Source organism: Solanum dulcamara, chromosome 4, assembly GCF_947179165.1.
Source record: "Solanum dulcamara chromosome 4, daSolDulc1.2, whole genome shotgun sequence".
NCBI classification, from domain to species: Eukaryota; Viridiplantae; Streptophyta; class Magnoliopsida; order Solanales; family Solanaceae; genus Solanum; species Solanum dulcamara.
Genome location: NC_077240.1, coordinates 13,209,102 through 13,225,280, shown reverse-complemented (window position 1 = coordinate 13,225,280; position 16,179 = coordinate 13,209,102). Strand labels below are relative to the sequence as shown.

General features: G+C 35.2%; 2 protein-coding genes across 2 annotated transcripts; one reads left to right on the top strand and one right to left on the bottom strand.

Moving 5' to 3' along the window:
• Nucleotides 1-1,676: 1,676 nt before the first annotated feature.
• LOC129886368 (proline--tRNA ligase, chloroplastic/mitochondrial) lies at nucleotides 1,677-10,823 on the top strand. The gene is made up of 11 exons (XM_055961022.1): nucleotides 1,677-2,050; nucleotides 2,678-2,734; nucleotides 3,660-3,770; nucleotides 4,758-4,844; nucleotides 4,938-5,051; nucleotides 5,129-5,335; nucleotides 6,564-6,701; nucleotides 7,010-7,171; nucleotides 7,532-7,731; nucleotides 10,113-10,196; nucleotides 10,293-10,823. The coding sequence occupies exons 1-11, from the start codon at nucleotides 1,700-1,702 to the stop codon at nucleotides 10,432-10,434; spliced, it is 1,653 nt and encodes a 550-aa protein (XP_055816997.1). The 5' UTR covers nucleotides 1,677-1,699; the 3' UTR covers nucleotides 10,435-10,823.
• A 1,783-nt stretch (nucleotides 10,824-12,606) lies between these two features.
• LOC129886367 (protein NRT1/ PTR FAMILY 6.2) lies at nucleotides 12,607-16,042 on the bottom strand. Its single transcript, XM_055961021.1, has 5 exons — nucleotides 15,778-16,042; nucleotides 15,577-15,676; nucleotides 14,301-14,518; nucleotides 13,337-14,219; nucleotides 12,607-13,256 (listed from the first exon to the last, which is right to left on the bottom strand). Exons 1-5 carry the CDS (start codon nucleotides 15,778-15,780, stop codon nucleotides 12,724-12,726), a joined length of 1,737 nt encoding a protein of 578 aa, XP_055816996.1. The 5' UTR covers nucleotides 15,781-16,042; the 3' UTR covers nucleotides 12,607-12,723.
• Between the last annotated feature and the right edge of the window lie 137 nt (nucleotides 16,043-16,179).

The following is a 16,179-nucleotide window of genomic DNA, read 5'->3' as shown; positions in this document are numbered from 1 at the left end:
TAGTCTTCAGGAGCGGCTCAACATAAATGGATGCCTAAAACGAAATCTCTATTAGAGGCCTAAAATTTAAATAAATTTTATATGTATTTATTTAAAATATATTTTTCTTACACTTTTTAGGTGTAAATTATTACTTCATATTTTTTTAATATATGATTTCTTTGATGAAAAAAATTCAATTATTACTTTTAGGTAAAATTATTAATTCAACATTGAAAAATATTTTTTTACTAAGACAATCATTAAATGAATTGTTAATAGAATTCTATAAGTAATAAGTTGATAAACTTTAAATAAAGATAAGATCTTAGAACAATATAATTGATTCAAGAAGTTGATAACTTGGTCTCCACTTTAATATGCTTGTCGTAATCCTTGAAAATTTAAGAATATATAAGAAAAGAATTTGCAATTCACTTTGTACAACATTTTTCGACTATCGATTAATATTATTGACAAAATATTATTCTAACTTATCAAAAAATTAAATAAGAATAATATAAAATGAGTTAAAAAGAATAAAATAATGTAAATATTAGTGGAGAGTACATAAGAAGACAAGACAATATTTTCTTGTTTTCTTCTATTTAAATGGGGACAAAGAGAATAAAATAACTTATAAGTTGGTTAATTTCGGTGAGCTGATGAAATATTTTAAAGTTTAATGGATCTTTTATGCCATTAGTACTACTATATAAAAGCGGTTGGAAGCTAACAACTATTTATCGACATGCTTGCTTTTAGTGAAGGGTATTTCTAAAAATTCAATACTTTTTTTATTTTAGTTAGTTTATCTTACTTTTTTTTTTAATCTGTTGTATGAAAATTACATAAAAATACTATAAATCACAATAGTTAACAATTAAAATATTTAAAATTCATATAAAATATTTTATTGACTCTCGAAATTCTATCAGTGGCATATAAATCAAAATAGAGGAAATAACATATATTATTTAAAAATTACGTAAAAAGTACTATAAGTCATAATAATTAATAATTTAAAATATATATATAAAAAATTTGACTCTGCAAATTTCATGTGTCTCATAAATTAAGAAAAATAAAATAATATATATTAAGCCATATATATCTAGTTGTTTCATCATGGTACTTTACTCCAATCTAGGGGTATACGCGAGCTATTTGTGTAACGATATGGATATATATGAGACATTTTAATAATAGAGATATATCAGCTCTAAATAACAAAGTTAAAGAAAATATCAGGACATTTTCCTTTATTAATAAAGGTAAGAAAAATTCCATGTCACATAAGCAGCATGCAAATCTGGCCCCTACTAGTAATGTGAAAGACATATTTTATCCCAACTATTAGCAGAGAGCAAATTTATATCATTTCACATAGTTTAAAAAATAAATTTAACGTTTTACCCTCAAATTAAAAAATAACATAAACTACAAAGATTGTATCTGTAGTAGCTAATTTCATAGTTTTGTTTTACATAATTCCTGTCAAATTTTTAACAAATAAAGATCAATAAATATTTGACTCAGTCTATATATATTGTCAACTTTTGACGAACCTAAAAGATTAAAATTAAAATTATTTAATACATACTTAAGGGACTATTTGAACCTATTCTCAAACATTTGGGACCATTTTGTCATTTTTTCTAAATTTCCTCATCTAAAGGCCTTTACTCCTTAGGCCAGAGTCCACTCACAAAGAAATCCAATGGCAGCTCTAAGGCTACCCGCTCTCACTTCAATATTAACTTCCTCCTCCTCCTCCTCCTCCGTCAGATTGCCGCCGGCGATATTTCCTCTGAAGCACCGCCTCTGGTTACCTCTCCGGAGACCTTTCTCGGCGCAGAGCACCGTCGAGAAAGTGGTAGCTCCAGAACTCGGAGATGGAAAGGCGAAAGTTGTAGATAAAGACAAAGACAGGGTGATAACTCCTCGTTCGCAGGACTTTAACGCTTGGTATTTGGACGTTATTGCTAATGCGGAGCTTGCTGACTATGGTCCAGTTCGTGGAACTATGGTTATTCGACCCTATGGTTATGCTATATGGGAAGCTATACAGGTACCTTTCAATTATCCCTCAATTCCCTTTATATTGACTATTTGAATGCTAAATAATTATTTTTCTTCATCACTAAGGCAATTTCAATATCTTTAATTTTTTGAAATTGTGGGATTTTCGTACTTTCAAGTTCTAAGCTTTCTGGGTATGTAAAGATTTTATTTTCAAATAGTAAGGAATTAATGCCCTAGATGGATTCAAAACGTAGAGGGTATTTTGACCTTATTATCGAAGCCAACAGTTCATTTGCAAGAAAAAAAAGAAAACGAATTTCCTCAATACGTTTGTATTTTTAATAGTTTGGGAGTACCCCGAGCATTTTCTTCTTTTCTTGCAAACAGGGTCGGGGAATTCTTGCATTTGCTTCAATTCCCGGTTATTAATTTTCTAGAATATTTGTAATTTTGAAAGTTGACTTCTGACTTTTATGGTTTTTGAGTATGTAAAGATTGCATTTTTAGAAAATAAGGTACTAATGTCCAACATGAATTGAAGATTAGATGGTTCGATCTTATTATAGAAGTCCCATTGTTCGTTTTGGAACTTCTATGTTTTCTATCTCTTTTTGGTTGAATGTAATTTATGAGTTTTGTTTTGATTGGTTTTGTTAATTGTTGACTGGTGCAGGAGTACATGAATGTGAAGTTTAAAGAAACTGGACACAGTAATATGTATTTCCCTCAGGTGGAGTTACTTTTTCAACTTGTGGAGTCATCATCTCTTGACATTTGTTTTCCTTGTGAATTGGAATTTCATTAACTAGTAGCTATGAGTGTGACTTGAAAATTGATGTTTTGATACCCGGTGGGTTAGGGGTTGTCTGTTGGTTGATGTATGAGTTATTATGTATCTTGCTGTAAAAGATGAAACTTGTGGGCTTTCCCCTGCAAATTCATCTGCTTTGAAAAAATATTTGCATGTTTTGAAGGCAGATTCCTTATGGGATTAGCATGTACATAAGATCACTAAGTTATGTATCTTTTGCCTTAATTCATAAAAAGTGCACGCGCATAATGGAGTGACAAAGACAAAATGTGCTTATGGTTTGATAATCATGTTGATAACGCTACCACAAACCTAAGTTGTTCTTTTCTTCTTTTTGTCGGTGTGTTGACTGTGGCATTAGATAGTAGTGAAGGTTTTCTGCACTTCCTGGTTAAAGGTGGTGGTATTAGAGTTGGGAAAAAGTGATGACGACATTTAATATAATAAAAATATGTGTAATATTATTTATGGCACCAGCAGATGCTCCCCTTTGCGCTGCCAAACATATTATCATTTTTTCTCTTACATGTTGCTATGTGCGAGGGTCATCTTTTTCACTCAATTATTACACAAATTTGATAATTTTTCTATGTCACTCAAATATTGTATAAAAAGGTCGAAAAGTGATTTTTCCTTGTGATGACTTGTTTACCTTTGTCAAGGGAGAGTATTATGACAGTTTAGGATGAAATCTTTCTTTTGATTGCCGGTTTATTATGACAGTTTAGCATGAAATCTTTCTTTTGATTACCAGTTTCAAATTTATTAATATTGTGGTTTTATTGGATATATATGTCTTCTGTTTTAGTCTAATCATGTGCCATTCACGCAATTATTATTTCAGTTTATACCATATTCCTTCATTGAGAAAGAAGCTAGTCATGTTGAGGGTTTCAGTCCAGAATTAGCTCTTGTTACTGTCGGAGGAGGAAAAGAACTTGAAGAAAAGCTTGTGGTAAGTGTCAATACCCTCTATCATGTTTATTTACTTTTCTGCTCCTTGTTGACATGTCTTGTATAGTGTGCCAGTAAAATGGTGTGTGCACTACTAGGGATTATTTTATCTATGCTGTACCACAATATAAGGGATTTGAGGGGAGTGGAAAAAAAAGATGTGCTGGTAAGTAGCAAATATGACCCTTACCTAGTTTTATTCACTAAGGCATTGCCAATATCAACATTTGAGAAGTTGAGATATAAGATTGAAATGCGTCGTCTCCGAGATATCAAGTAAAGCTTTCGTTAGGGGGATTGAAATACACGTTGTACTCTTTTCCTTAATCATGAATTTGTCACAATTGCGTTTTCCTGGTAAGGTTCTTAATGAGGCAGCATTCAAAGCGTATTATGAGATGTGTGTACTTTTTTTCCTTCGCTAGACTTTTTCTCATTGGTTTTTTTTGTAAGGTTTTAACGGGGCACATTATCTATCAATCATTGAATAAGTGGATTGTCCATTTAGTTAATACATGAACTGCTTACATTCATGTATACATATTCCCTAGGTTCTATGAACCATTTTGGATAGAAATGTATCTATTAATTTGGGCATTTAATATAGTGGCTTTTGGAGTGATTTCTCAACCTATAAATAGGATTTTCATTCACCATTGTAAGAAACTTAAGACATTTGAATAAGATCTTGTCTATATTTCTTGTTCTATATTGCTCATATTTTAACATAAAAAACACTTTTTCAATCTTGAAACTCCTCTTCAATTTTTTTTCCTTCAAAAAATCATTCCAATGTATAACCAAATGTTATTTTGATAAAAAGTGAAAAATTGGTATAAACGGATGGGAGCATAATCTTTTTGTGAAATATTTTTTTTGAGAAATAAAGAAAATGTAACTTAAGATACGTCATCTTCAATGCCGGTTGTATTTCAACATTATGATCTGAGTATGAGTTTGATGTTTTACCTTCTTGAGGTTCTGGCAGGTCAGACCTACTAGTGAAACAATTGTGAATCATATGTTTACTCAATGGATTCATAGTTACCGTGACCTTCCTCTCATGATCAATCAGGTTCTTTCAATCACATCCTTCATTTGTACTGTGTTACCTCTAAGAAGTGAGACTATTCTGATTCTCATATTATCTGATTTAATGTATTTTCAGTGGGCAAATGTCACGAGATGGGAGATGCGGACCAAACCATTTATTAGGACTCTTGAATTTCTTTGGCAGGAGGGGCATACTGCCCATGCTACTGCAGAAGAAGCAGAAGAAGAGGTTTTTATCTTTTTTATAGGCAGAGTATTCTCCAGTTAGTGTTTTTATATAACACATTGCTACTTGTTGTACTTCAGGCAATGCAGATGATCGATGTATATACAAAATTTGCTTATGAGCAAGCTGCAATACCTGTTATTGCAGGTAGGAAATCGAGGGTGGAGACATTTGCTGGTGCTTCAACAACCTATACAATTGAAGCAATGATGGGAGATAGGAAGGCTTTACAGGCGGGCACAAGCCACAACCTTGGTCAGAATTTCTCCCGTGCATTTGAAACACAGGTAATTTGGGATGTAACAATATGAATATGTTGATAATTGTCTTCAGTGAAAGTATTTATGGCACTTTGTAGTGAATTCTCATGCTTTAATTACCATTTCAGTTTTTATATGGTGTGAAATGTATCGTGTTACTGTTCAACATGCTTCAAGATCAGCAGTCAGACATGGTTGGGTTGACCAAGGGTTGTGATCTCTAACTGTTAGGATGAGCCAGTAGTGAACTTCTGGCGTAGTTTTAAATGATTGAGCCAAGAGATCTAATATTCATTGAAGTTAAGTTTTCTTAAAAAAATCAGATATCAAAGAGTGTGTATGTCCCTTGTCTTTGGCTTTCACATATGATTTACGTGTTACAACTCCTCTATCGTCCAAATTTCATGGCTCTCCCCTCCAAGATGACAGAAGTTTTGTGATCACAAATCATACAAGTGTCAAAATTATCCTTGTCAAAAAAATCATGCAAATGTCAAAATTACCATCTCTTAAGCTCAAGTCTCCATTTTGCACTTCTAAAAATTAATGTCAACATGGCAATACTGATTGCTGCAAACTAAAGTGACAAGTAAATGATAAAACTTGGAGATGTTTACTTGTGCAATTCCTTATTGATGACTACCAAAACCCTGGCCCACCCTTTTTCTCTTGGTGACACTCTTCAGGATTTGTGTTTTGGATTCCTTGGTGTGATTTCTGTGATTCCTTTCCATAGTCCAATTTTTCCTTTTACATGTTTTATAACCGTGGTTTCTGTGCCAACTTGCGCACACCATGATGAATTCCATTCCACGGGTATATCCTACCTCCACTAACACAGGTACCGGTAACTCTATCCATCAAGTTTGTACAAATGAGAAGAAATCACCTAGTGTTTTTGCTTCTGCTGGGATTTGAACATGAGACCTCATGGTTATCAGACCCACTTCAAGTATTTGGTGACATTACTCCTTTACCACTTCTTTGGGATCTAACGACTTCATCTTTCTCGTAGTTGGGTGGATTGGGTGACTTTTGCTAAGTTTCAACTGCTTATAGGAGCTAATTTGTGTGAGAATTTTCTGAGTCCAACCCATGACATCACTCTTTACCAAGCGACAACTCATGTATAGGGTGCAAATGTTGTGAAATACTGACATTTCTGTTTTGGTGCTATAATTATATTGCTTGAAGCGTCTAGCACCCTCTTTGTTAACCAATTATTTTTAGTATAACAGTTTTAATGTTTAAACAGTTCACAGATGAAAATGGGCAACGACAACATGTCTGGCAGACATCATGGGCAATTAGCACTCGCTTTGTGGGAGGTATCATCATGACACATGGGGATGATGCTGGCTTACTGCTACCCCCGAGGCTGGCACCTGTGCAGGTTCCTAAAACCTCTTTTTTAACTGTTTAATTTTCGTATCTCGCAAGTTTTGAATACTTGTCTCAAGTTTTGTGATTTTTTGGTCTATTTGTTGAGTGACGGCATTAAAGGTTTTAATTGCGAATCACCATAATCAAGTAGTATTGCAATAATAGGAAATTCTGAATAATTGGGTGGTCAAAAATTGAGTTGGTCTGCTTTATTTCTTCCTTTATCTTGTGTACGAATGCATATAAAGGCATTCTGTAGATAGCAATTTCGGCTGGCGGGTCATGGTGATTGAATATTTTCTTGTTGAATGCACCCAGGTCGTTATTGTCCCAATATGGAAGAAGGACAATGAGAAGACAGGAGTTCTGACTGTTTCATCATCTGTGAAAGAAACTTTACAAGCTGCAGGGATAAAAGTGAAGATTGATGACTCTGATCAGAGAACACCTGGCTGGAAATTCAACTACTATGAAATGAAGGTGTGTATTGACCTCTGTAGATATTCAGAAGTTACAAGATAAGAACCTATAGTTCAGAGGAAATGACTACCAAAATAAAACTGAGAGAACATGCATTTTAGTGTTTCATTAAGTAAATAGCTAGGTGTTTTAGTCACCGGCAGTTCTAAAATGCTTGTGTGGTTGTAGGCCTTAGTTTCTGATGCAATTTCTCTTCCGTGGATGGAGTTTTTTGTCTAGTCCTGACAGTTCTCTTGGATTAAGATGACACTGTGCTGAAAGTTGGTGTACATCGTTTTAGGCTTTATCAGGCACCTTCACTAGGGACAACATGAAGTGTTTGTTTGATTATACCCTGTAATACGCCCTGCTCCTATGTAGGGAGTCCCTTTGAGGATTGAAATTGGCCCGCGAGATGTTTCCAGTGGAACCCTGGTCGTCTCTAGAAGAGATGTTCCTGGGAAGCAAGGGAAAGTTTTTGGAATATCCATGGAGCCGTCCTCCCTAGTGGCTTACGTCAAAGACAAGTTGAATGAGGTCCAATCATCGCTTTTGGAAAGGGCAACAACTTTTCGTGATAGGTAAGTTCTAACCATTTTGTTATTTTGCTGTCAGTACAATGAACTGCATTAGTTGCCGTACACTCTTTCCTCCATTCGTTTTGATGATAACTTGTAGTGTACACATTTCCTTCAGAACTTGTACCATTAGTTGGATGATCTTTTACAAGTTCAGTGTTACCAAAAGCAAAAAACGCAAAAAAGCTCCAAGGTCCTTTGGAGCTTTAAAGCACAAAGCGCAAATAAAGCATGAATCTTATTGGAAAAGGCGTAAATGGAGGGAAAAAATACAAATATGTATGTGTAGTCCAAGATTAATAATCATAAGCATGGATAACAAATATATGGACAAAGAATTTAATTTTTTTAATGATAAAGCAAAATATTAATTGTTTAGTGTCACATCTTCAGGATTGCACTCATCGGCAAGAAAAAGTATGTCTTAAAGCCTTAATGACGACACAGAAAAGCCCATAAAGCGAGGCGAAATGCTTAACATGTTGGTGCCTCTCTTCGGGGCTTAAGCGCGCCTTTGACAACATTGTATTGTTATTATTTTTTCTCATCACTAAATTTCCTTTAGAGCCTTGTACCATTAATTGGACGACTTTTTACAACTTGTGCTTTTTTCACTACATTTCGTTTAGAAACTTTTATCATTAATTGGATGAGTTGTACAAGTTGAGTTGTGATAGCGCAAGACAAGATGTTCGGAAATGTTGGAGCAGGATGGATGTAGTTAGGCGTGAGGCATCACCTTGTAGGATTTTTAATTTTGTGGTTACTTGAAAAGAAATATAGAAATTCCATAAAAGATATGTATAGGGGTGGTCACAACTGTAAGGATAGTTGAAAAGATATAGAGTAATTTTTGGTACAATGGGATTATACCTGAGATTTAAGCTCTTGCTTATTTGTCTTCGTTATGGATGAGCTAACCAATATACATGAAATCACTATGATTCGTGTTCTGCATTTGATATTGTGATGATTGGCGAAACTAACAAGAGAGTGGATCATGAAAGTTGGAACTATAGAGGATAGTGTAATAGGTTTTAGGAATAGAAGACAAAATATTTGCACGCGAGATTAGCCCTATAAGAAGAATGCAGAAGTGAGATTAAACGGTGACGTGATGCCTAAACACAGTCAATTCAAACATCTAAGCTCAATCTCCGTGATAAAATAGATGTTTCTTTTGGAATTAAATATGATGTATGAACTTTTCCTTTTGAAAATAAGGATGGCCAAGATGGAAGTGCTATGGCAGTGTTATGTGATAGGAAAGGCAAGTTCCATAAATGGTTGTACGACGAGCAAGACAAGCAAATGGGAGTAAATGTTAAGACTTCTAAGCCAAGAATATCCACAAGATACAAGTTGATGTTAAGCAAAAATAAACGCGATTAGAAACATAGAACATCTAACATGGTATAAGTAGCACACCTAAAGGTAAAAATGAGAGTAGGTCATTTGAAAAGTTCTGACTATTTAAAACTCTACATGCTCTGCTTTGCAGGTGCCACACATCAGATTGGAGAAGGAACGAGAACGACATAAACATAAAATCCCATTAAGGGAAATTGTCTCAGAAGATCTACAGTCTCCCATAGTTAGAGTGGGCTTAGGTAAGAATAGCAAATGAGATGATACCAAGTGGAGTAAGACACAGTTGTACACTTACATTAGGTCTTGTTCTTGTGTTTGCCCAAGTCATTTTATTTTGGTTACACTTGTATGTCCTTGTAGGAGCAAGTGAGATTTAGAGAACCTCTAGTCTTAGAGAATTCCTGAGCAGGATGGCTAGGGTTGTATCTCTTTACTTATCAAAGATAAAAAAATGTCAAGGGCCATGGAAAGAAAATTTGACCTAAATTACTAGAAATGTCATGGACGAAAACAAGAGTACTTACTCCAGTGAAGCACACACCTGTCCTAAAAGCTATGTTTCTCGGATTCTTCAAAAATGTGGATGGGTGCGTGTCGGATACTCCAAAAGTACTGCATTTGGGAGAATCCAACACGGGTGCCACAACAATTTTGGAGAGTCAGAGCAACATAACCTAAAAGTATGCCAACAAAAATAAACGTAATTTCTCGGACCGATAATTCTAAGTTTGCATCAAAGAACATCTATGTTACCTCTAAAAGCATCAAAGATCGATGCACTGTGAATAAGCTCAAAATACAAGCTGAAATTTGGACACTTGAGCAATCTAAAAAAATCAGACCGATAATTCTAAGTTTGCAGTTGCTTACTATTTTCTAGTGTTTTTCAAGTAAGCAAAAAGATTTACACATTCCCATTTGCTTTAGACTTTAGTGCCTGTGTTTCATGCATCTCTCTGTGTTGGATATTGAGTTTCTTTCTGATTTTCTGTTGCACAATCATATCATTCCAGTAACATTGTGGACGTGTATTCATATAATGAGCTTAAGGAGGCAATAGCTGAAGGAAAATGGGCAAGGGGGCCTTGGTCAGCTGGGTAACCTCTCATACCTTCATTTCTTTTGTATCTGGTGTATATGGTTCATTCCTTGTATATTTTGTCGGTGATCTGGGACTCATGTGTTGATCACAGTGATGAGGAAGAATCAAAGGTGAAAGAAGAAACGGGGGCAACCATTAGATGTTTCCCTTTTGAGCAACCTGAGGGACCAAAGAAGTGCTTGATGACAGGAAATTCAGCAGATGAAGTTGCAATATTTGCCAAATCTTATTAGCAGCTTCTTAACTCTGCTACTGTGCACAATGATGCTGAAGTGCATCAGTAGAGTTTTGTTGTTCTTTATTGTCGGCGTTTTAGTTGTAGATCTAGTTATACTCATAGTGATAGTAGTTATAGTTTTCCTGTTATATTTAAATGACACTACTAAGATCAGGCAAGAATGCAAGAATGCAGGAAGGGAAAATGTCTGCCCGAAGCTACGAAGTCATGTTTGTAAACTCATTATGCTAGAAAAGCACACCACATTAAATTTGTATCTAAAATCAAGCAGCAGAATTATTTCTGCTCATTTCTTCTTGGTGTTTAGAGATGTGACCTCCAACGATAAGTATAAAGTTCAATTGCTCTTTTGTGCATACTAAATGTAAAACTCAATTTTCTGAACTAATTGGGTGAATTTGCTGTTTGCTGTTCACTGTTCTAGAACTTTACATGTAGTTTTTAGGACTTGACTATGATGTGATTGTCTTTGTCCAAATGGTAAGTAGTGTTAAAGATCTGCCCACTAATAATAGTAGTAGTAATAATAATAATAATAAAACACTAGAGCTCAACTCTATGCCTTCAAAAACATTTCTATTCCTCTCACTCACTCCAGACAACTCACATTATTCAAGTGGCACCACATTTCATGCTATTCTTTTTTTTTCTTCTTCTTCCGCTCTTCCAACTGGACATCAACTTTTTCACCATTTTTGGCATCACCCATGGCGTGCAAAGTCATTTGAACATATCTCACCATAATTTCATTGTCAAACTGTAATGTAGGAGAAGGAGAACCACATCCGCACCTGCCTTCTTGCACATGTAACACCAGGTAATGCATACAACCTTCTGCTTTTTCAAGTTCTCCATTGTCACCGAAGTTAACAAAGACACCACCTTTGGTGCTTTTGGAATCCATATTGCATCACATGGAAACATTTACTCCTCCCTAACCAACATATTCTCATTGAAAGTCTTTACAGAAAATAACGTATTAACTGGCCTATTAAAAGGATGACGTATTAAAAATTGAAAGGTATTAATGAATACTAGTCGTTGGACTGAAACGTAGAAGGACGACATATTAAATACTGTAACGTGTATCATGAACATAAATCTTCTTATACGATTTCTGATTAGTCGTTGGATTAGTACGTAGAAAGGTGACGTATTAAAAATGGAAAGGTCTATCAATGAATATCGGTGATCTTATAACAAATTCTCATTGTCGTTGGACTAGTACATAGAAGGATGCTGTATTAAAAGTTGAAAGGTGTATGAATGAATATCAGTGTTCATTGGACTAGTACGTAGAAGGATGACATATTAAAGTCTAAAACCGTATCATAGAAGTGTCCTAATCATTATCGTATAGTATGTAGAAGGGTGACGTTTAAAAGTCAAAAAACGTATCAATAAATAGAAGTATTCTTATCATTATCGTATAGTACGTAGAAGGATGACGTATTAAAAGTATAAAGACATATCAGTAAATAATCTGTGTTCGTTCGTATCATGTTCATACCAAAATTGGCAACAAGACCATAGTGTTGGCAAGTTTTGACATTTGAGCGCTAGCTTAGATAGTTTTGATTTAAAAGAGGGAAATAAAAGAGGAAGCAAAATATTACTACATCTTTCCACTTTTACTTGTCCGCTATATTAAAAATAAATGTTCACTTTTACTTGTTCAGTTTAAAAACCAAGAGATAATATACCATTATATACTTATTTTACCCTTATTATTAAGTACTACTATTCATTTCTCAATATTTAGATGGCTTATGATAATTAGAGGTGATAGTATAAAATTAATATTTTATTTATTACTTCTTAAGGGGTATGCCAAGTTAAACATGGCCGGAGAGAGTAAATTTTATTTATTTCCACGCCATGGTGTAAACACACGCATCCTATGTGGCATAAGAGGACGCTGCATAAGTTGCCCGGAAGGATGCGAATTGCCACGTAAAACAACTCGTAGGACACATATGTCTACTTGTTCAACTCTATACAAGTTTAAGTGTCTACTTGTGCATATCCAAAGTTGAAGGGCATAGACGATGTCAGATGCGGTCAAATTAAAGGACATGTTTATGTATTATGCCTTAAAAATATTACTGCTAAATTTCTCATTTTGGGCCAAACTCCCATCATTCAAAGCATTACAAAGACAGAAAGATACGAAATAGATGTCTTATCAAAAGTAAAGTAACATACCATGGGAAAGTGAAATCATACAATCAACATCAAAGGCAATAGATAAAGAAAACTTGTAAAGATAGACATTAACTAAATCCTAGCACTTGTCCTCACCAACATTTCCCTTGTCGATGGTCTCCATTTTTATGGCAGATTTAGATTTCCTTGGCTTGAACCATGTAGCACAAATTAGATAAAGCACAAAGTTTATCACTCCCAATATAGCAAGAAGTCCATAGAAACAATCAAGCCTTCCATAATTTATGTTGTCAGCAAGCCAGTCATGACCACCATTGCTTCCTGTGACCTTCTTGATAATAGACACTAAGAAACTACTAACAAAGAAACCAAGAGCAAGAGTTGTCAAGAAAAGGCCAGTGCTCATAGTTTTCATCCCTTTTGGTGACTGTGTTATGAAGAAATCGAGTTGCCCCGTGTATATGAATCCTTCCCCTGCTCCAACTAGAAAGAATTGTGGGATCAAGTAGAATACACTAATAGGCAACGTTGATATGTTGCGCCCTGTAGACTTTGCCACTGACAACCTTTTCATCTCAACTAGAGCAGCTATTCCCATTCCCATTGTAGACAACACAAGCCCAATAGCTATTTTTTGAAGGCTGGTAAAACCTGCATGACCAAAAAATACTAATTATAATGCCTTGCAACTTCATACTCTGTGTTCATTTTGTATTTGAATGTGTACGTACCTGGTTTTCCCTTCAATTTCTGCCATAGTGGCATGATAAATCTGTCATAAATAATCAAAGTGATTAAGATGGCGGAGACAAAGAACACGGTAAGAGAGCCTGCTGGAATTTTGAATTTGCCAACATTTCGTTCCATCGTTGCAGCTTGTTCAACTGAAAATGTAATCATTTGTGCATAAGTTGTCCAGAAAAGGATAGTTGTAGCCCAAATTGGGATTAGCCTAGCCATCATTTTAACTTCCTCCACTCTAGTGACTGTGCACAACTTCCACGGATTTGGATTTGGATCATGGTCCTCAAAATCTCCTTGTGCTACAATAGCAGCCTTGTCCAGAAACCGAAATTGTTCAGTGTGTTGAATTCTTGAACCCTCTGGATTAGTCTCGTAAAGCATGCCAACATCATACGGAACATCCATATTCCTTTTCCTTTTAGCAGCCAAAATGACTTGAAATATTTGGACTATAGGACTTCCTGAGCTCTTCTTGTACCGGTACCTTTTAGTACCCGAGAAGAAGATTATGATAGCAATTACCATAGATAGGCAGCAAATACCATACGCCCAGCTTCTTCCAACTTCATCCTGAACATAAACAAGCACCGTAACTGCTGCCAATGTTCCTATGCTAATGAATATGAAGAATCTGTTGAAAAAATACGCCATTTGTGATTTTTCCTTTTCATCTTTCTCATCAAATTGATCTGTTCCAAATCCAGATACACTAGATTTTAAACCACCAGTGCCTAGTGCTATTAGATATAAGGCCAAATATAGAATTCCCATCTGGAATCCATTTGCTGGTCTGCAGTACTTGTCATGAGGATGACAAGGAGGTGGCCTCAGCTGTGGCAACCCCGTAGTCACTGTTAACATGCCAGTTCCCTGAATCAAGTTTTAATATTAATTATCTTTTAACACAAATAAAGTTAAAAACACGCGATCAAGCAGTATTTGTTTAATTACCAGTGCCTGTATAAGAGCAAAGATTGCTATGGTTTTGTATCTGCCAAGGAAAGAATCAGCTAGAAAACCTCCAAATAGGCAGAGGAGAAAGGCTGTGCCCATGAAATCTGTGACTATATTGGCTGATGCTGCACTTGGTAGATGCATGGTACCACCCAAGTATGTGACTAGATTTACTGCTATCCCCATTGTTGAAAGCCTTTCATTTATTTCAATCCCTGTCAAATTGATCAGTAATTACTATGTCAATTATGTATTCACTTATTATATTTTCTACCATGCTCCTCAACTCCCGGACGAAAAGTTAACAAGATTATGAAGGGGGGTTGAAACAAAAAAAAGACACAGTAACTCTGGCTCCTGTAACAAAGAATAAGAACAGAAAAAAAGAATTTTTTTTCCACATCAATTAAAGAGATTGAATATTACATGTGAATGCGTTTCAGAATCCAGGATATTGAAAATCTTTATACTATATGTTAAAGAATGAAAAAGTTTCACATCGGTGGTTAATGAGATGAATGGTCTCCTTTCTCCTCCCTTTGAGCTAACTTTTGGAGTGTGAGTTAGCTTAAGATCTAATTTTACACCATATTTGAGAATATAAGATAATTTAAAACCCACAAAATATGGAATATGGTATAATATATTCCCACTCCTAAGTGAGGGGAAAAGTTGATATACTGATTCTGGTGGAACTTCATCTCATGGCATTTGCATGAACGAACTAGGCCTATTTTTCATCCTCCTCAAGACTAACCTAATTTTTCATTCTATTTTTGTGCATCGCTAATGCTATTATGCAGTTTCAGATTCCCCAAGACATGACCTTAGATATTAGTGTGCGGAGGTAGTATATTAGGATAAAAGGTTAGTAGGTAGTGGAGTGTTCCCTTGCTTTCGAGGGCTCAGGCTTGTTGGTGCATGTCGTTGTACTAGCCATATTCTTGTAGTTCTAGCTTTTGATATCTATCTGTTTATTGTGTTTCGAGCGCTACTGCACTATTTTGTTGTTGTTCATATTCTTTTAGGCTTTGCAGTGCTTCTCTTATTAATTGTTATGTTTTCTTCTAAATACCTGGAATTGCTGCACTTGAGCCGATGATCTTTCGAAAACAACGTTTATACCTAGTGATAAGGACTGTGTACACTATACTCTCTTCGGACCCCACTTGTGGAATTTCAGTGAGTACGTTTTTCTCTTTAGTTGCTAACCTCAAAGAGTAGTACTACTAGCTAGAGTTGAAAATATGCAAAAGGGAATATACATACTAACCGAGGACAAGAGCAGCAGGCACCCAACCACCAGTTTTAGATTTATCAGCAGGGAGACCCTTGTAGTTAACAGCATCTGAAACTGTCCAACTAGTACTCATCTGTAGTGACATGCATGTAAAACAAGTTATTCCAAGATTATATAACAAAGAATATTGAATCTCCACTGATTAACTAGATATAAAAGTAAATATTCTGTTACCATTTCTTTTCCAAACACTACTACTGAAAAGCCTTGGGAAAATAATACTATGTTGTTATTGAACTAGTTAATAGCTAGCAGTGACACTTGGTTTTGCTTGTGACTTGTGAGTCCTATCCTTTTTATAGGCAACCTCCACTACTAAATTAAAAGACAGAGCTTGGTGTTAGGATTAGGCCTATCCCATTTTAACATGGAAGGTTCTGGGATCTTGATTCATATAATTTATTTCTGGTTCTCAAGGTTGATATTATAAAGTTGATGTTGATTTGTACTAAGTGGGGAGATGATAGTCTGATAGATATTGGTGCCAAAGAGAATCTGGAACATGCAATACCACCTTTTTGGTGTAACCAATTGATGATATACATTGGTTTTGGATGTTGTGAGAGAGTCCCGTGC